At 38.8% G+C, this 21,741-nt stretch overlaps 1 protein-coding gene across 1 annotated transcript in view; it reads right to left on the bottom strand.

Moving 5' to 3' along the window:
* The window catches only part of GRM1 (glutamate metabotropic receptor 1), a 468,268-nt gene that overhangs the window by 422,265 nt on the left and 24,262 nt on the right, over positions 1 to 21,741 (bottom strand). The window contains exons 3-4 of the mRNA XM_042940021.1: positions 3,583 to 3,722; positions 1,086 to 2,107 (exon numbers count right to left, since the gene is read on the bottom strand). Coding sequence (XP_042795955.1) covers positions 1,086 to 1,785 — 700 coding nt within the window. The 5' untranslated portion in view covers positions 1,786 to 2,107; positions 3,583 to 3,722. The remainder of the gene's footprint in view (positions 1 to 1,085; positions 2,108 to 3,582; positions 3,723 to 21,741) is intronic.

Here is a 21,741-nt window from a genome sequence, read left to right as displayed (position 1 = left end):
GTGTGTGTGAATTGCCGTAGGCAATTAATATTTAATCCAGGTCTCAGTTTCTTTATAGACCTAACAAGGGAGTTAAGAGTAAATGACTCAAAAGTCTCATTTTATCCCCAAATCTGCATAGGCTGAGAGAAGGAGAGTAAGGGAAATCTTAAAAAAAAAAATACTTTGAGAATTCATGTAAGACTCTATAAAAATCAAAGTTTTTAACCTCAAATAAATCTATTTCTTTTTTTAAGCCATTTTAAACCTAATTTCTACTATCCTTTTATTAGTAACTGATCTAACTAAATTCTAATGAGCAAAATCGTCGTATTAGAAGAAAAAGACTAGAAACCAAACTCAAATCTAAGAGGTCACCAGTGCTATATCTCATAAAACAAGATAATTCTTGGGGGGGAGTGAGGGCATCTGGATAATTTTAACATACTTAATAGAAAGAAAATAAATATATGATTTAAACTATTTACTTTTCCCTTGTATCTGAGGCACCCTAGAATTTGAAGTAAGTTTCTGATATACAGAGGAAGATGGACCCATGAATCCAACATTCCAAGGAAGCTTTGTACGTGAAAGAAGGGGAACCACACACTAGGACAAAGAAGCACCTTCAGCTGTTCGAGACAAGATAAAGCTTTCAAGACCAATTTAGGTGACAGCAAGTTTTGTTGTTTTTGTTTGTTTCCCCAGTTGCTCATATTGGATTAGTCTGTGAAGCTTGGAAAACCACAGCCAGTCATTTAAGGGTAGTATACCACCTTGGGCAAACAAGCCTTTCAAACACAAACTCAGAATGTGAGACAAACATGTAGCCCAAAAACTACAGTTGGATACTACTCACGGAGAGTTTGTATCTTATAGGTTCCTACTATCCCCCAAAACACCATGGGACACAGTTTTCCTCCACTATGATTACAGAAGGAGGATCAAAGGTAATGCCTGGGTGGGTGTGTACTGACAAGGGTAAAGTCTGTTGCCCACAGTGCAGGAAATAAATGGGGGGTAGAGGGCAGTATTATGATCATAAAGGCACATCATGCAATATACTCGCTTCCTCTGTACCTTTCTTTCCCAAATGCAATGCCTACCTTCTGTGTGGACTGCAGAGACATAGGTCCAATTGTAACGTTTGACTATGTCAAGCATTGCCCTTGCTTGCAAAGTGTCAGAAGGGACAACCCTCAGGAAGTATTTGTACAAAGTTTTGTCACTCAGGTCGATGCTTGTGGCAGAATACGCAATCTGTGGGATGTCGAAGAGCTGAAGCAGGTTCTGCACTTGAATGGCTACGGAGCTGGAGCCCGGGCCGATCACACCGGCAATAGGCTTCTTAGTCCTGCCTAGGGGGAGGGACTGGCCGTCAGGCAGGCACCGGTTGAGCCCATCCTTTTCATCTCGAATGGAAATCAGAGAGTCCCTGATGAACTCAATGCTCTGCTCCAGAGCCACGGAGGAGTGCCAGCAGGAGTCCCGGATCTCACTGCCCAGAGTGATGTTGGGCAGCAGGACCGGGTCCGCGTTAATCTTATCCAACGTGTGGAACATGGCTTCCACTCTCTGGATGCCATACTGCTCCCTGATCTCTCCACACTTCCTCTCAGGCACCTTCTCGGCCGGAGGCTGGTGGTGGACTGAAAAGAGGGCTCCAATGATGACATCTCCGTCCATTCTGGCCACCGAGCGCTGAGACGAGGCTCCCGCCAGCAACACTTTCCTGCCGGGTCCTCTGGGAAGAAGGGACATCTCCAAAAAGATCGCTGGGAAAAAAACCAAGAGGAGCCGGACCATTGTGCTGAGGACGCGGTCCACAGCCTGCTGGCCGCGTTGCCACGCTGGTCCTGCCAGCCGGCTCTGTGCGCTCACAGCGTAGACAGACACCCGACGCCTGCCTCTCCCTGCTCGGTCCTGCTCGCCAACACCGCTGGTTCAACACTTTCGCCGCTTGCACCCCGGCCTCCTTCCCCTCCTCCGCCACCTAGTCCTCCACGACCACCTCCGTGTCCTGGAGACGCTTCTAAAAGGGGAATTCGAGCCCCCTTCTTCACCGGTGCATCAAAGTAAACTGGTCAAGAGTACAATGGGCATCGTGGTGGCAGCCGTGAGCTGGACGCTGCCGACAAAAAAAGGAAGAAAATCAAAGCTCCGTTATCACAAGACCTGTTTCAAAACTCTGGGTCAGTGATGTTAATAGTTGCCCGGTCCATTTCAACACATGATAGCGGCCGGAGGGACAGCTTGGGAGACAGCTGTGGTCAAGGCAGGACGTGGTGCGTCCTGCCCGCAGTGCCCTCATCGGTCCCTGGAGGCGCAGAGCCCCACCGACCCTCCCCCTCCTCCAGCTTCAAGCCTCTTCCAGGTCCCCAAATACCCATTACACTTACAGACTTGGTGGGGGGGGGTGGGGGGAAAGGGGAATAAAGGAGAGGAGGAGCTAGGTCTTCCAGCCTTAGAGAACTTTCCGGATTTGAAAAGATCAACTTTTTCCCAGAAGAAATTTGGAAACTCATTATGAGGGTGGAAGCACTACTTCAAGATGAACGCAAAAAAGGAATGCACCTTTTACTTTAAATTAAAGGGGTTGAAAAGACCTCAACATACAACCCGAGTAGTAAATATAATTTGCCAGCTTGAGGAAATCCATATTAGTTACTAAGGCAACGCCTGGTAAAGTCTCAGCATGTCGGAGTTTGGTATGTCTCCCACACCCCCGCCCCCCCCCCCCCATACACACACCCAAGAAGTCAGGCTTACTGTAGATGTTCAGGGAGAAAGGGTGCAGATAAGGTAACTTGATGCCCGCGATGGAGGGTGGAGAGAGGGGGCGGAGGGGGCCCCTGCACCCGCCTAAATCGGGACCTTTGGCTCTGCCCATTTCTAGAAAGGGAACGGAGGGGAGCTTCTGGGTAGCTCTTGCAGCGGTAGCTCAAGCTCTGCCTCCTTCAGAACCCTGGACAGTGCTCAGTCCCGCTGCGGAAACATTCCCCTGCAGGGCCTGGAGCGGACGCTTTGACCAGCGAGTTGCAATTCTTTGACACCCCCCCACCCCACCCCCGACTTCGCTCCTTTAACCCTCCTCCCTGCGTTCTTTACACACACACAAACACACACACACACACACACACACACACATACACACACACACACACACCCCTTCCTTCGCCTCCCACCACCCCTCCATCCTCATTCTCTTTGCCTTGCAGCCAGTGCTCCTGCAGGTATATTCAAACCCGACCGCTTCGGGGGCAGAGGCGCCAAATCTCAGCCGCCTCTGGGGCTGAAGTTGGCTCCCTCTCGTTCCTCCCGGCTCCGTTTCTCAAGGTGAGAGTCGGACAAGAAAGGAGCTAAGGGAGCGGGCGGGGAGCGAGAGCATGAGGTGAGCCAGGCAGGAGGAAGGTAACCCAGGCATCCACGGGTCCCGACGCTTCCCGGGGATGCTGGACTAAAAGAAATAAATAAGCGGGGATGCCTCTGAGATCTTGAGGAAATCCCACAGACTGCAACTATGTCTGCCACTGTGGGTGGGTTTCACCGCCCAGAGGTGTCTGCTTACCTGGGTCTGCTTGGAGAATTGGACTTGAGACGTACCTGAGTCCGGATAGACAGCGCTATGGTCCTCGGGCCAGAACACCACTCGGGCCACGCTCGGTTCGCAGACGCCTCAGCTCTAAGCCAGACGGTGCAAGGATGCGATCTGGGCTGTACACTAGTGCCCTCTTTCTTCAGCACTATTTTACCGCAAGGAAAAAGAGGGAGGGGGAAGGGGGGAAAAAAACAGGTCACCCAAGGCTTGTCTATTATCTCATGCATAAAAATCAGTCGTTTGATGGTGGGGGGGGGGGGGGGAACCTAGGGAGAAGTGAGAAATATTAATTCCTCTACTACCAGAGGGTTCTTATAGAAGCTGCCAGATATATGAATAGTCAGATCTGATGAAAGGAGTGGGGAGCCTCTTAGGATGTTTTAGGTGAATATTCTTTGTATATATTTCAAGGACCCAAATACATGTCCTTTCCCTAGAAGTAAAGCCCCTATGGAGGGAGACAGTTAATACATGTGTAGACATTTAGATAAAGTCTATTAGTAGGTTGCAGGGGAAAGTCTGCATACGGTGAGAGTAGGGGAAAGAGGGGTATGCACATGATGAATCAAGGTAAGCCAAATGAACAGAGACAAACATTGGCTGCATTTTCCAGGTCAAGATGTAACTAAATTAAGAGGAGAGTCAAGTCACATGAAAACAGTGGAGTGAAAAACACTTATCCAAATTCCTCCCAGGCTGCTATCACCCTCCCGACAGGTCTCCAGTGTTGCTTCATTCTGTGTGAAAAGTGGAAGTTAAATCACATTCCTAGGGGAACATGTTGGCTGAGCAGAATGTGTCCCAGCTTCTTCAGAGGGGAAAGGCAAGTGACAGTGTGCCTTTCCACTCTGGCTCAAAGCTTTCTATCTGTGTCATCTGCAGAAAAGAAAGATCAACTTATGTGAGTCCCTTTATAATCACCTTGCTCATGTCATCATTTCCTATGGACTGGTGCCATGTCCATCTGTAAGTGGCAATTCCATGTGGCAGTTTTAAATACTCTTCTAGTGTGTTCCATGAAACTTAGGAAAGAAAACGATACTTCCTGTCAAGGACAGATCCTCTTTCTTGTTCTGGTTCTGGTCTTTTTCCCCAGGTGTCAGATTTTTCTGGACTTTAATTAGACAACATAAAGAGGATAGGATTTTTTTTTCTTTTTCCACAAATAACGCACTGAACCAGGTAATAGCCTTTAGACCTATATGTTCTTGGTTCTGGAAGTAATAGTTTGTTTACTCAAGGAAGATAGGAAGAAGTTTCTATCTTCACACATAGAATAAAATGATTTTACTAAAATGATTTAGTAAAAAGACCTGTGCTCTTAGGAAGATGTCTGCTCTAAGAAGAGCAAGACAAAGGTGTTCACAGAGCATCACAGTATCTCACTTCTTCTGATAGCCATTTAAGTTCCATTTTAGATAATGCTATTCTAGTAAGATAAGCCCTAAATATTATTTTCTTGGAAGATTTCATAGATACGGTGAATGTACAAAAATTCCTGTGCATATATAAAACATTAAACATGATTTGCAGGATTAGAGAAAGAAATGTCTCTGAAGTCCACATTTAGCCTCAATGTGCACTGCTCAAAGCTGAATATTTTTAATATTTACATAGCTTGGAAAAGAATCTGCTACTAAGAGAATAATTAAACATTCAGATTTATTTGTTTTCAATACAGTCTGAGTAAAAACTGCATTCAGGCTGGCTGAAACAAATCATTTTAAAGAGGAAAAACTTGGGGATTTTGACATAGGAGGTCTATACATATGTATAAAATATATAGCAGAGGTGTTATGAAAAAATTTTAGTTTCAAACATATCAATTAGATATTATCAATTAAATTCATTGATAATTATTTAAGACCAAATTTAGAAGGCACAAAGACAAAAATAAGGCAAAGGAAGGCTTTGAGAAAGAAGAAACAAGATCAGCTAAATATGCTTTCTCTTTCTAGAAATTTAGACTTTACCAAGGCAGGGAGGATGTAATACATGTACAGACATCTAAGGGAAGTTTCCATTAGTAGGACTAAAAAAACTACTAAGAGGATGAGCTACATACAAATTAACAAATATAGGTGATCACACTGATATAGGCATATATGGTAATCTATACAAGTTCAAAGTATGTTAAAGGTACATGAATCCAGAAATGCTGTCAGTATGAATATTTATTCAGTGCTGGTAGTGTAGAATATTACATTCAGCATGTGATTTGTAGCATGGGACAAAGTGTTATGAGCATTTTGGTTCAGAAAATCTATTTCATACAACATGCAGTGGAGATCACACAACAGAATACTCAACATACTCTCTCAAGACAATGATTTAATGTGCTGCTGTAACAATAAACACAACAAAATGCTCATTGTTCTCCCATGGCAATAAAACAGTATTATCCATAAACAAAATTGTGATCATTTTTCTTAGGAATGTATGCACAGTTTTCATTGTTCTCCGATCATAAAGGACATCAGAGAGGAACTGGTCTATATTTTAAATGAGCAAAAGGCTATACAATTTTCCACATATAATTAGTTAAAAATTCACACTTTTCAAAGTGAGCAAGTATAAGGTTTTTTTTTTTTTTTAAAGAAAGAAATGGATAAGTCAGGCACATATTCCAAATTATCGTGTATTCTAGTGGGTGTTTTGAAAAGTAGAGTTTACACAGTGATTGGAATATGGAAGTGAGGCATACACAAGAGGTAACAGACTCATAATTGAAGAGATAGCATTGACTGAAAATAGAAATGGGATCAAAGAAGGCCTTTGTAGAAAATTGATTTATGGAAAATTGATATGTAATGTATTACTAAGGAAATATAATTATGTTCAAGTAGATCAATGTTGTGGAGAGCGAATTCCATGCTTTTTCATAAAATAGCATGTTCCATGGCAATTAATTTAATCTAATGTGACATTTCTTATATTCTTATATTTAACTCATGGGTTCAGCAAGATAACTCAAGTCGCAGTGAAATTTTTCAGTTTCTTTATCCAATCTTGTTTGTACATTGCTTAAATCGAGAGAAATTGCTGTCTTCATAGAACGTTCTGCTCTGAAGCAAAGGCAATAAAAATTATAAAGTAAAATCTCTTTCCTTTCAAAAACTCAAAATATTGTTACAAAACATGATTGATTATCAGAGTAAACAAAACATTTTAAAAGAACTAAAATAAGCCAAATTTAATGTACATTCAATTGTTTTATTGGTATGATTAATTAGGCTGTAACTATATATGCAGACATAGGACCAAAAGCATCAGTTTCCATGAGCAAATAGAAATCATCAAAGGCTTTGCAGACTCCTGCAGATAGACTAGAAAACATGCATTTTGCCACATATTGTTCTGTCACAACTGTCCAAACGTTTATTTTTAAAATATTAAAATGCAATTAAAGAGAATAAGGCAAACATGATTATTCTGGAAGCACATTTTTGGGCCACAATTATTCCGTTTCATACCCTGCTGTACCCCATTGTCTAAAACAATGTCTGGTTCATAATAGGGGCTAAAATATTTGTTGAATGAATGAATGGATATGTACTCCCTGAACACTAAAAATATCATCTTTTTTTATGCTTTTCTTCAGGAATATCAAAGCCAGGTAGTTTGTAGATATTTCTAATTTATTCTTCATATAATGTAACAGTAATTATTTTGCAACTATTTCTCAGTTCAAGTAACTAGCCTAATTAGTATTAAATCATTTGAAACATATTTATACAACAAACTTTCTTTCACTTGAAGCCCTGAAATTTGTTCCAAATGTGAAGAAACTATTCTCATTGCTCTATTGCATTTGCAGTAATAGCAAATGAAACTTTAAAATTTTTATAAAGGTAAAAAGAAGATAAAACATAAATGGAAGCTCACCTTTGCTGTTGTGGCTATATAATTTGAAAATAACCATTGGAAAGGATTCTCAGAACCATCATATGAGAAGTGTAAAATGGCATATTATCCTAGTCCTATAGAAGTTTTGGAAAATTGAGGCACCAAGAATCTGTTCCTTGTCTAAGTTTAACGAACAAATCAGGGGTAGTGCCACGTCATACTACCTTTATTCCAATCCATTAGTTCATAAAAACCAATTATATGGACTGAGCTAAGTGTTACTTTTCATTCTTTCCTTAAGCCTTAAACTGATGCTGTCTTCTCAGAAAATGCTTAAGTAATAAAGAAAATGAATTTGAATTTCTTTCCTTTGGGTCTTTCATCAGTTGAGGGCATAAGCATTACAGGTGATTGCTCTATTTGCTTAAAATAGCCATCTTTTATAACAGTTCTAATAACAGCAGTAACCTACTTGCACAGACTCACACTCAACTTTTGAACAATTAAGAAGGAAACGTATCTAAATTTTCACATCCGATAAAAGCCTTCATTAGAAAAGGCTTTATATTACTACAGTCTCATTTACACAGAAATTAAATGATTATTCCTGTTTAGAAAGCAGTATATTGTATTTCTAAAAAAAAAAAAAAAAAAAAAAAAAGAAAGCAGTATATTGTATTCCTACCTTCTCTGTAACAGAAAAGCTACAATATGATTATAAACCACCAAAACATTGATCTACCCAAAACACAGCCTTTCTCCTTTCAACTGCATGGGTCAAAACCTACAATATATCACAGTTGCTAATAGAAGAATGTCTACATTCCTTAACCTGGAAACTAAAGTCCACTGACTGCCGAGGGGGTTCATTCAAGCAAAACATGGTAACTACTTGTATCCACCCCTTCTCTTCCCTATAGCAAAGTCAGAGGTGAGCAGCTGACCAGAAAAAGAGAACTTTGTATCAAATAGGCCCAAGGAGTTATCAGAATAGCCCAAGGCATGTTTTTGAAAGTTTCCTAGGTAATTCTAATGTGACCCTTAATTGAAAACCACTGATAAAATTTCATCCCATTCTCCTATTCATACTTTCTGCTAACCAAATAAGCCTTGCATTTCCCACTTCAGCTCATACCTCTGACCTCCGCGCGCGCGCGCGCGCGCGCGCGCGCACACACACACACACACACACACACACACAAAGAAAAAAAAGAAAAATTTACCCATCGTTCATTTCTTTTCTATATATTTGTCCCTCTTCAAAATTCATTTCAAATTCAACTTATCCACAAAAGCTTCAGTTCTGAAGGAAATCATGAAAAAAGTGCTTATTTGGCACTTTTATGTGAGATCACACTGTAAAATAATATTGCTAATTTTCTTAACTGTGTATTTTACTTAGCTTCATTCACAATCGCTGTTGTCACTTTAAAAATAGTGACTTCTGCTAGGAATTTATCCAAGGGATACAGGAGTACTGATGCATAGGGGCACTTGTACCCCAATGTTTATAGCAGCACTCTCAACAATAGCCAAATTATGGAAAGAGCCTAAATGTCCATCAACTGATGAATGGATAAAGAAATTGTGGTTTATATACACAATGGAATACTACATGGCAATGAGAAAGAATGAAATAATGGCCTTTTGTAGCAACGTGGATGGAACTGGAGAGCGTGATGCTAAGTGAAATAAGCCATACAGAGAAAGACAGATACCATATGGTTTCACTCTTATGTGGATCCTGAGAAACTTAACAGAAACCCATGGGGGAGGGGAAGGAAAAAAAAAAAAAAAAAGAGGTTAGAGTGGGAGAGAGCCAAAGCATAAGAGACTGTTAAAAACTGAGAACAAACTGAGGGTTGATGGGGGGTGGGAGGGAGGGCAGGGTGGGTGATGGGTATTGAGGAGGGCACCTTTTGGGATGAGCACTGGGTGTTGTATGGAAACCAATTTGACAATAAATTTCATATATTAAAAAAAATAAAATAAAAGCTCTTATTGAACACTTAAAAAAAAAAAGAATGCACAAAAGAGAAAAAAAAATAAATAAAATAGGTATTCAGTAATGGAAAAAAATAAAATAAAAAAAATAAAAATAGTGACTTATTCCAACTATATATATATATATATATATGTATGTATATATACACATATATACATAAATATCTATATATGCCATTAATAAATGTATTTTGAAGGATTATGATAGTTATTTAATAAATAGTAATGTACTATTTTTAATATCATTAATCATAGCAAATAATCATCCTTTGAGTATGGATTTAATTTTCTGAGAGTGGACAATTATTACCAAAATTCTTAAATAATAAAAAGTAACCAAGAAGAGAGAGAACTGTGTCTTGTTCACAACTGACTCTCTAGAACCTTAAATAGTAGCTATAACTCAACAAGTATTTGTTGAATAAATGGATAAGTTTTGGATCAAAAATGAAGTGTGATTCTAAATAAATTATATTTCTTTGGCTCTGAAAATAATTCCAAAGAGTGGGCCCAAAAATGTTTCAGCAACTGCAAAATCATTAGCTTTCTGAGGGGAGTAATAATAATTTGGATATAAAAATATGAGTTTATGTATTTTAATTATCATTGTTTTTGGTCATATCTCATGTATGGATTTATTTGGGGGGTTATTTAGGATACAGTGATTAAAATTTAAAACTGTATATGCTATTCAATTTAAGTTCTATTTTTAAATAACATGTAAGGCAATTATACAACTAAAAATGACTGGAAGGAAATTACAACAAAATATTAACAGTTATTAGCTATAGAATGTAGTATAATGGATAATTTCATTTTTTTCTGTATTCTTTCCTAAAATTTCCATAATAAATATGTGTCCGTGTATTAAAATGCTACACCAAGCAGTGCCTGGGTGGCTCAGTCAGTTAAGTGTCTGACTTTGGCTCAGGTCATGATCTTGCCGTTCCTGAGTTCAGCCCCCGAGTTGGGCTCTGTGCTGACAGCTGGGAGCCTGGAGCCTGCTTCAGATTCTGTGTCTCCCTCTCTCTCTGCCCCTCCTCTGCTCGTTCTCTCTCTCTCTCTCTCTCTCTCTCTCTCTCTCTCTCTCTCTCTGTCTCTCAAAAATAAACATTAAAAAAAAAGTTTAATGTTATACCAAGATGGAAAGCAAATCAAACAGTTACCAAAATCTTCTATAAATGATGGTGGGTTCAAGGAACCAAGTTTACTGGTCACAGCTGCTATCTTCACCTGCCTTACTCACCATCTAAGATATTCCATCACCCCTTCTATGTAATAAGAACTCCTCTGAGCACTGCAGACACCATAGTAAACAAGACATATCCCTGGCCTTCCAGGAACTTGGAGTGAGAAACACAGCTAGTACATAACCAGTACAGAATACTACAGAAATCCTAAAGCACTATGGAACCATGTGGGAAAGGCACCAGTCTTCAAAAATCATAAAGGCTTTCCAAGGAAAGTGACATTGAAATAAAGATTGAGAGACAAGTAGCAGTTACCTAGGTGAAGAGAGGAATAAACAGGCAAAAAGATAGTCCCAAAGAGAAACTGTAATAGTCCAGAAGTAAAGGAGAGTGTGGTGATTTGAGGAAACCATACATGGTTTGGGAAAGCTAATACAAAGTATTAGAGTATGAGGATAGAGGTAAGAATTTCCTTTGAGACAGAAAAACATGATGAAGTGATCTGTAAACCAAGTTAAGAGTTTGGAAAGATGATAGCAAATAGGCCTAATAAGGTTGAAATTGGTGGAGGAAGGATAAGTCACATCATTATATTTAAGATTTAAAAAAGTGACTCTGATAAAATTGAAATTATAGACGTCATCAATGTGAGAAGCCAAAAGAACAGTTTAAAAGATGCTGGACAATTAAGTTCTTTTTTAGAAGAAACCAGAGAAGAATATCTTTGTAAGTTTGTGGTATGAAAAGATATCTTACATACAAAATGCAATAACCATAAGCTTAAAAAATTGAGAAATTGGACTTCATCAAAATTTAAAACTTCTGTTCCTCAAAAGACATCAGTAAGAAAATGAAAATGCAAGTTATAGACAGTAAATATGTGACAGACATAGAGATAGAGATGTATGTGACAAAGGTCATATACCAAGACTATGTGCATAACTCCATATCTGGTTGAAAAAGATATATCTTTTGAGTATGAATAATGTACTAATGCTCAGAATTTTCATGAAAAGAGTTGCTATGTATGCTTAATAATAAAGCTGTTTCCCATATTTGAATAAGCTCATTGAAGCCATTCAGATATATTGAACTTATACCAATATATAAATCCTTCACATGGCCAAATCAGCCAATACAGTTCACCATGGAAGCACTTAACAATCAATACACCATGCTGTATCATTAATACAATTGGGACTATCATATTGATTCTGGTAGCTGGCCCCAGCAAACCAAACCAAAGTTTTTGAAGATTGAAACATCATAATTTTTTAGATGTTGTCTGCATTTCTTGCAATTAACATTTTTTCCTGCTTAAATCTCATTTTTCCTACCCCTGAAGTCATGAAATGCCTGTGGATTTGTTGATTGCTTGAACAGTTAGGAAATTTGTACAGTCTTGATTTTTCAAGCTTTATGTCATAAAAGTCCGAGATTCTAAAAGAGATGTGGGAGTTATAAAAACTATTTATATGGTGATAATGAATACAATTCAATACAAACAATAATAGTTGTTGGTAGTGAAGGTGATGATAACAAGGCAGCATAAAAGAGCCTGGGTACAAGCTCTAAGAAACTCCAAGTGACTGAAGGAGCAGAACCCATCAGAGAGGAAGAGCATCCAGGGAAATACAAGAAAAACTGGAAGGATAAGATGTTAAAGAAGCTAAGAAAGAAGAGGACCTCAAGGAGGAATGGGTGACTTGTACGGGATATTGCTGAAACACACAAATTATGATTAGAACAGAAAAGTGTCCCCTGGATTTAGCAACTTGGGAGGAAATTGGTGGCCCTAGTAAGAGCAATTTTAGTCAAGTGTTGGGAGTAGAAACCAGTCTGGAGTGATTTCTATGGTTAATTAGATATAGAACTACTTGAGAGAATTTACAGACTCATTTTTAGAATTAATAACAGAGTTCTGCAAAGATGTTACACCAAAACCAACTTCTTTCCTACATATTAACAAGTAAGAGAAAAAATCTAATTAAAAAATGTTCTTTAGATCTGGGTAAAGAAGGTAAATCGAACACACTCATTTACTTTTGTTCCCTCAATAAACCTCAGTAAAATGACAATAAAGAGATTTTTGAGGCATAAATCTTTAAGGCAATGAGAATAGGAAATGAGAAAATGGGGGAAGGGGAGAAATAAACTAAAAAAGCAACTCATTGACAAGATTCAAGCAAGTTAAATTTTAAATTGACAGTGAGAAAATCCATAGGCAATTTTCAGTTATACCACAGAACCCATATCCAGAAACTGGAGGCTCCAGCTACCTCTAAAAGTACAGATGAGGGTAAGGCTAAAAATAACAGAAGTGGTTAAAGTTTAAGATTCAAAAAATCCTCAGACCCCCCCTCACTGACTCCACATAGCCAGTTAACGTAATCCTCCCTCATCCTGCACAGGAGAGAGGAAGGGAAATGGAGATCTGAATGACAGGACCCACTCCCCCTGCCCTCTACTCCTACTCATCTGTCTGAAAATTGGCATACAGGCTTATGCCTTCCATGCAGGAAATTAGAGGATGCTTCTCTGGGTAATCTTATGAGTGATGACTCCAAAAGGAAAGAGGGAAGTATTTTTATGTTAAAGGGCCCTAGGAGAGAAGCCAAGGCAAAGCACCCTGCACCCTGCAATACATGAAGCACGAAGGCTGTTGATTAGCTTTTAGCCATAAGGAGATGAAGTAATTTGCCCACATCATGCAGCTAATAACTGTCATGGCTAGGATATAACTTAAGGCTCTGATTCCTTAGACCATGCTCTTAACTGCTACACTATGCTACTCTCAAACGATTAAGGATGGAGGGAAATTATTGATCATGGATTCATAGTTCTAAAATGTATATTAGAAGAGTTTGAGAGGGTCGGGGGAGTTTGGGACAGTGTAGATGATATTCACAGCAATAATTCATGATAGAAAAGGCTTGCACTTTAGACAGAAGGTGACCATATGTCTGGTTTGCCCAGGAAAGACCCAGGTTATTCTTCTTATAGATTAATTAATGCCTGCTAATTTTTAGCAGCCCCTTTTACCTTTAAAAGTATCCTGGTTTGAATAATAAAGTACATGGTCAACCTGTCAATGACCAATACTCCCAAAAATAGAAGCAAAGCAGAATTTACTCCACAACAGTTTGGAGAAAGAGTAACAAACCTAACAGTCTTCTTCTGTGGCCCAAGGATTACAAGGTAAGGCTAGACCTCTTTTCCCTCCCGTTTAGTGGATGTCATCAAATTCAGTATATACAGCATGACTGTAACAGTGAGAAATCATAATTCATCTTCACAGGAGAGTAATCACCTTGAAGAAATATGGCCCATGCTTTCTGACAAATTTTTATTTCTGCTGGTTCAAATCTATCAGACCTCAAACGTCATAGAATATTCACATTTTAAATTTTGATTGAGATGAGGTTAAATTCTACAGTGACCTTACTTTGAAAGAAAAAAAAATCTGTAGCAGTTGTCCCTCACTCTTCCTTAGAATTACTGTCAAAAAGACAAACTCTTCTCATGTTCCTGAATCAATTCAAACTGTAGATGAAAATTGCTCCCTTGCAGCAGGAAACACTGAAAGGAAATGTACCAGGGACATTAACAGAGAAATTTTGGAGGCCATGATTCCCAATTCAGGTCCTGCAATATCCAAGAATGTCTTTAACTACCTTTTGGAGATTTGTGGTGGGTTAGTGTACGGGAAACTAATTAATTAATTAATTAATTAATGGATTCATATATCAATTGACATTCCCACAAAGAATAAGAAAATATAAATGACAGTATAGTACATAATTAATAAGTAAATACCCACAATTAATTAAGTAAATAAATAATTTAAACATTGTAAGAGAGTGAGATTAAATGAATTTGGAGTGCACTGTAATGTCAAAAATGAATGTGCCACTCTCAATTCAATATGAGATATCTTAGTACCTGTACGGGGAAATTTGTGATATACATACTACAACTGAAAAATCTAAGTAGGCCTAATAATTTATTCCCAAAATTTTATAAATCTGAGGATTGGGTTTCATAAGGTATTTCCTGTTTCAAAGAACCATGAAGTTATTTCAGTTAGTAAAGAGCTCAAACTTCCCTGAGACTTTAAAAGATACAACACTGAGGTCAAAGATGTTGTTGCCTGTTTTCTCCTCTAGGGTTTTGATGGTTTCCTGTCTCACATTTAAGTCATTCATCCAGTTTGAGTTCATTTTTGTGTATGGTGTAAGAAAGTGGTCTAGTTTCATTCTTCTGCATGTTGCTGTCCAGTTCTCCCAGCACCATTTGCTAAAGAGACTGTATTTTTTTCCATTGGATACTCTTCCCTGCTTTGTCAAAGATTAGTTGGCCAGACATCTGTGGGCCCAATTCTGGGTTCTTTATTCTATTCCATTGGTCTATGTGTCTGTTTTTGTGCCAATACTATACTGTCTTGATGATTACAGCCTTGTAGTAGAGGCTAAACTCTGGGATTGTGATGCCTCCTGCTTTGCTTTTCTTTGTCAACATTATTTTGGCTATTCTGGGTCTTTTGTGGTTCCATACAAATTTTTGGGTTGTTTGTTCTAGCTTTGAGAAGAATTCCGGTGCAATTTTTATTGGGATTGCATTGAATGTGTAGATTGCTTTGGGTAATACTGACATTTTAACAATATTGATTCTTCCAATCCATGAGCATGGAATGTTTTTCCATTTCTTTGTCTTCTTCAATTTCCTTCATAAGCTTTCTACAGATTTCAGCATATAGATCTTTTACATCTTCGGTTAGGTTTATTCCTAGGTAGTTTATGGTTCTTGGTGCAACTGTAAATGTGATCAATTTACTGATTTCTCTTTCTGTTGCTTCATTATTGGTGCATAGAAATGCAATTGATTTCTGTATATTGATCTTGTATCCAGTGACTTTGCTGAATCCATGTATCAGTTCTAGCAGCTTTTTAGTGGAGTCTTCCAGGTTTTCCATGTAGAGTATCATGTCGCCTGCAAAAAGTGAAAGTTTTACTTCTTCTTTGCCAATTTTGATGCCTTTTACTTCTTTTGTTGTCTGATTGCTGATGTTAGGACTTCCAACGCTATGTTAAACAACAGTGGTGTCTGTGGACATCCCTGTCGTGTTCGAGCAATTTCTTGTTTGACTTGTCTCCAAAGGCAAGGGAATTAAAAGCAGAAATGAACTACTGGGGCCTCATCAACATAAAACGCTTCTGCACTGCAAAGGAAACAATCAACAAGACTAAAAGGCAACCAACAGAATGGGAAAACATATTTGCAAATGACATATCGATAAAGGGTTAGTCTCCAAAATCTATAAAGAACTTACTAAACTCAACACCTGAAATACAAATAATCCAGTGAAGAAATGGGAAGAAGACATGAATAGACACTTTTCCAAAGAAGACATACAGATGGCCAACAGACCCATGAAAAGATGCTCAACATCACTCCTCGTCAGGGAAATACAAATCAAAACCACACTGAGATACCATTTCACACTGGTCAGAGTGGCTAAAATTAACAACTCAGGAAATAACAGATGTTGGTGAAGATGTGGAGAAATGGGAACCCCCTTGCACTGTTGGTGGGAATACAAACTGGTAGAGCCACTCTGGAAAACAGTGTGGAGGTTTCTCAAAAAATTAAAAATAGAACTACCCTAAGACCCAGCAGTGGCACTACTAGGAATTTATCCAAAGGATACAGGAGTGCTGATTCATAGGGCCACATGTACCCCAATGTTTATAGCAGTTCTTTCAACAATAGCCAAATTATGGAAAGAGCCTAAATGTCCATCAACTGATGAATGGATAAAGAAATTGTGGTTTAAATATATAATGGAATACTACTTGGCAATGAGGAAGAATGAAACCCTGCCATTTGCAGCAATGTGGATGGACTGGCTGGTGTTATGCTAAGTGAAATAAGTAAATCAGAGAAACACAGATGTCATATATTTTTACTTATATGCGGAACTTGAGAAACTTAACAGAAGACCATGGGGGAAAGGAAGGGGGAAAAATAGTTACAAACAGAGAGAGAGGGAGGCAAACCATAAGAGACTCTTAAATACAGTGAAAAAACTGAGGGTTGATGGGGGGGGAGGGAAGAGGGGAAAATGGGTGTTAGGCATTAAGAAGGGCACTTGTTGGGATGAGCACTGGGTGTTGTATGCAAGCGATGAATCATAGGAATCTACCCCCAAAACCAAGAGCACACTGTATACATTGTATGTTAGCCAATTTGACAATAAATTATATTTAAAAATAAATAAATAAAAACAAAAGATACAACACTGTATTTCTAGGATGATTTAAATGCAGATCTCTCCAGCCTGACTCACACCCTATAGTTAATATTCACTTATCAATGTATCTCTCCGCTGTCCTCATGAATTCTACTCTTATTCTTGCCTCTTTATCTCATGCTTGTCTTCTCCCTGCCATGCCAATCTTATCCATCCCAGAAGGCCCAGCTCTGGTTTTATCTCCTGTTTGGAGACCTTCACAAAATATTGATCTGCACTGATTATTGTTTTTTCTCATCTCTTATAAACTGCATCACTCAGATTTACGCCAAGAAAGTATCTATATTGTACATGTCTTACATGATCAAGAAGAATACTACATGATCATGAATTTAAGAATCAGATCAAATTGTATTCTTGTGACCAATGGTACAGATACATACATATAACAGATTTTTTTTAATGTTTATTTATTTCTGAGAGACAGAGACAGAGCACAAGTCAGGGGGCGGGGGGAGGGGGCTGGACAGAGAGAGGAGACACAGCATCTGACAAAGGCTCCAGGCTCTGAGCCATCAGCACAGAGCCCAATGCAGTGCTCGAACTCACAAACTGTGAGATCATGACCTGAGAGGAAGTCGGATGCTTGACCAACTGAACGAGCCAGGTGCCTCATAACAGATTCTTAATAAAAATATGCTTTATTGAAAAATAGTGAGAAAATTCTGAGAACGGCATTGGAGAAAAGACCTAAATGTGGAATGCAAGGGATTTCTGGGTTTCCTTCCAGTTTAAGCTAGTGGAGTGGTTTTTAAGTGCTCCCAAAATTAAGCAGCTTTTATAAAGATTCCTAATTTCTTTTCAAAACAACACTTGGCTTCACTCTGCAATTGGGTTCTCAACTTCTGACTCAAATTCAGCTAGTGATTTCACTTTTAGCCCTGATTCTATAACTATACTGACAATTCTATTTTCTTATCTCTGTGGGGATAATTACCTTGTAACAATTACCTTGTAAGTGATTTGATGAGTCAAAGTTCTAATAGCACTGTGAAAAAGGGCCTATATAAAGGTGCATCTTCAATGATGCAAATAATGTATAAATAATATGTTTTGTTGGCTTTTAACTGCTTTCCTAACATGTGGATACACAAGTGTATATATACTGTCAACTGACTGATATATTAGCATTTTACCATAACAGAAATACTGAAAATAGACAATGAGGGGGAAAGTAAATAATTTGAACTATATATAAAAAGAAAATCCATTTAAAAGTTGATTACAAATAATAAATTAGTTACGCATATTACAGCTGAGTTTGTCATTTATATAATAAATTTCATGTATTTTATATGTAACTATTTTTAACGTACCAACCTGAACACTTCAAATGATCAATACCTACTATTATAAAATATTTTCTGAAAAAAATTTAGTCTTGAAGCACATTCATTATCAAAGCATAAAAATTCAACTCTTAAGGCAACAAAATTTGTATACTATGAAAGTATCAATATAAATTCTTTTGCATAACCCTTTCACATTAGTTCCAATTTTGTCCCACAAATAAATGAAAGGAGGTAAATCTTTAAAGTCCTTTTAAACATCCTCAGTGTTAATAGTGTAGTAGCTTGCCGCATTTGAATTGAATTTTCCAGATTCAATCATAAGAACAGAAAATGACTGAAAGAAACCACCCAAAAGAGATAATGCATCTTAAAATTTTAAAGCTGAAAAGGCTTTAATCCCACTCTTATAGTATATTGATGAGTAAGCTAAGGACCAAAGTGGCATATGAAAAAGCTTTTATGTGTCAGAACCAAAAATAGTATGTTAATAATCCTACTCCAAGCAATGCTTGCCACGTCTCTTGATATTCTACTATGGTTCACTCATTCAATAAACACTGAGTACTACTGTAGGCCAGATAATATGTTAAGGGTGAAGGACAAAAGTGTTAAGTTCTTATACTGGACAAGTTTACAGCTGTTAGAGAAGATAAATATTTAAATACACAGGTTCAAGTGTAACGTGGTAGATGTTATAATACAAAAGAGGAATGAGCAAATAATTTTGCCTGGGCATAGGGCAATCAGGTAACCTTTCATAACATGATATTTCATTCAGGGTCTTAAAGGATGAGGGCGGCCTTAACAAACTACTTCCAACGTTGGCTAGAAATGACAGAAATTTATTTTCTCACAGTTTTAGAGACCAGAAGTCTGAAATCAAGGTGTTGGCAAGCTCAGTTCCTTCTAGAGGTTCTGAGGGAGACTACATTCTATGCCTCAATCCTAGTTTCTGATGGCTTCTAGCTTATAGATGCATCACTCCAAACTCTGCCTCTGTCTTCACATCACCTCTTCTGTGTGTCTTTTCCCCTCCTCTCTTTTTGAAGGAAACTCACCATCGGATGAGGGTCTCCTCTCATACAGATATTATCTCAAAGTCCTCATCTTAACTACATATACAATGATCCTTTTTCCAAATAAAATCATCTTCACAAGTCCCAGATAAACATATTTCTTGGACAGCCACTATTCAACCCATTCCAGAGACAGCCAAATTTTCACAGGTGAAAAAGTTTGAAAGAATATTCTTAGAAATAATGGTATATGCCAATGCATAAACACCATGAAAGGGAAAGAGTAAGAAGTATAAAATAATTAGGGTGAATCTGGAGAAGGGATGGGAGATAAGGTTTAAACAGCAGGTTGAGGTCTGATTAAGAAGCACCTTGTAATCCAAATTAAGATTTTAAACAAATCAAAACAACTTTGGATGAGATTTCTGTAACAACTTAGGGGTTAGAAGATACAGAAAACTAGAGACTGGGATACTTTAAAACAGGGTTAGCAGGCAAGTTTTTGCTATAAAGGGCCATTGTAAATATTTTAGGCTGTAGAACTATCTCTGCCCAACTACTCAACTCTACCAATGTAGCATGAAAGCAGACATAGGCAACAGTTGAGTGAATAAGCGTGGATATCTTCCAATAAATACTCATGGGCACTGAATTTGAATTTCATATAATTTCCATAGGCCATGAAATAGCATTATTTTGATTTTTAAAGGATTTTAAAATATAAACCCATTTGTAGAGATGATGTCAGCAAAAGTGGTGGAATAAGTAACTCCAAGGGCCCATCCTTCCACAGGAACAGCAAAAAAAAAACAAACAAACAAACAAACAAAAACAAAAAGAAAAAAAAGAAAAAAACTGCCCAAATCAATTTTGTCAGAACTCTGAAAATTAATCAAAGATTTATAGCAATCTAGTAATACTGAATCAAGAAAAAAAGGAACTTTGGAATGGTAGGAAAGCTCTATGTCATTTATACTTGCTCTTGCCCTGTCCCCCCTCCCCAGCTTGACAGTGATACTGAAGATAGCCTACATCCCCACTATGGCACTTTGGCCCCTGGTTTGTGAAAGAGTCAAGAAGACCTCACTCTCATACAATTACATTTGTCTGTTTTGACCTGTCTGGGGGCTCCCAGAAGGGGTGATGCAAGGTGCTTGATTTTTGTTTCACTTAACTCAGAACTCCTTCAGGTGAAAAAGCAGCCAGCCACTCAGCTGAAAAACACTTGTTCAGAGGCTAAAACCAAACTGCAAGGCAAATGAACAACCCACTGCCACCAAAAGCAAGAGATTACAATAGAGAGGCAAACAATAGACCTACTGAATGCCTGGGAAGAAAAGCAGGGACGTTCTTTAAAATAATAGGGCATTGAAAAGCACCCATGCAAACAGGGAATACAGAAAGTTGCACAGCACACATACCTAGAGTAAAACTTAAGAAGACTTGAGGCCTTCACCTCTGACTGATCTTTAGACTTAGCACATACAGGAAGAAAAGGTGAAGGCTGAGTTGTAAACAGCCTTGTTGACTTGAAGGAGTACCCCCAACACAGAGCAAATCTGCAAGGACTCAAAGACTTTCTATTCTTTTCTTCCACTCTTTCTTTCTTTTACTTTTTTCTTCCTTCCTCCCCCCCTTTTTTTCTTGTTTTGTTCCTTCTTTTTTTAGCTCCAGGAATTCAAGGAAAATTCTGCCAACACAGCGGCTAAATGTAAGCTAAACAGTACAGAGACTATACACATAAAAGAGTACAGATGTTACAAAAATACTTTAGAAAATTCATTCAACAGAGGCCGGGGACCCGATCTGAGGCTGCTATCGTAGATTCAAGGTCGTCTGGTCTGGTGGTCGGCAGGGCCCAGCCCAGCATAGCACAGCCCAGAGCAGCCCAGCACAGCCCAGCACAGCAGCGGAGCCCGGGCTGGGAGGGCAGCAGACCCGCCGCTGAGCCGTATTGCAGACCTCTGCCCACACCTGGGGACCCTCTCCCCGCGGTGCCTGCCTCTACCTGGGGCGCCAACACTCTGTCGGCCCACCTCTCTGCGCTGTTCTTGTGCCTCTGCTTCTTTTCTTCCTTACCATCAGTACTTGATCAGAGGGAAAGGAAAGTTTTAAGAAATGCCGATTGCACAGTTGCTGGAGCTATGGAAGAAGATCGCGGTGGAGCCCCTGGAAATAGAGACCACCGAGGAGGATCTTAACCTGGACTCAGAGCCCACCATATAAGACACCGTTGAAGAAGGCAAATGTGACTCCGCCTTGCCTGAGACAAAGTCACTAGAGGAGGAAGGCACCTTCAAGGAAATCGACGTCAGCCACCATGTGAGAAGGGTTTGAAAAGGCGGACCCTTTCCAGTTTGAACTGCTGAAAGTTTTAGGACAAGTGTCCTATGGAAAGGTGTTCCTGGTGAGGAAGACCAAGGGGTCTGACACGGAACAGCTGTACACAATGAAAGTCCTTAAGAAAGTTCCCTCGAAGGGAAGAAAAGCCATATTGTGTAAATAC

Source organism: Panthera leo, chromosome B2, assembly GCF_018350215.1.
Source record: "Panthera leo isolate Ple1 chromosome B2, P.leo_Ple1_pat1.1, whole genome shotgun sequence".
Classification (NCBI taxonomy): domain Eukaryota; kingdom Metazoa; phylum Chordata; class Mammalia; order Carnivora; family Felidae; genus Panthera; species Panthera leo.
The sequence above is the reverse complement of the archived record's forward strand: the minus strand, read 5'-3'. Positions and strand labels throughout refer to the sequence as shown.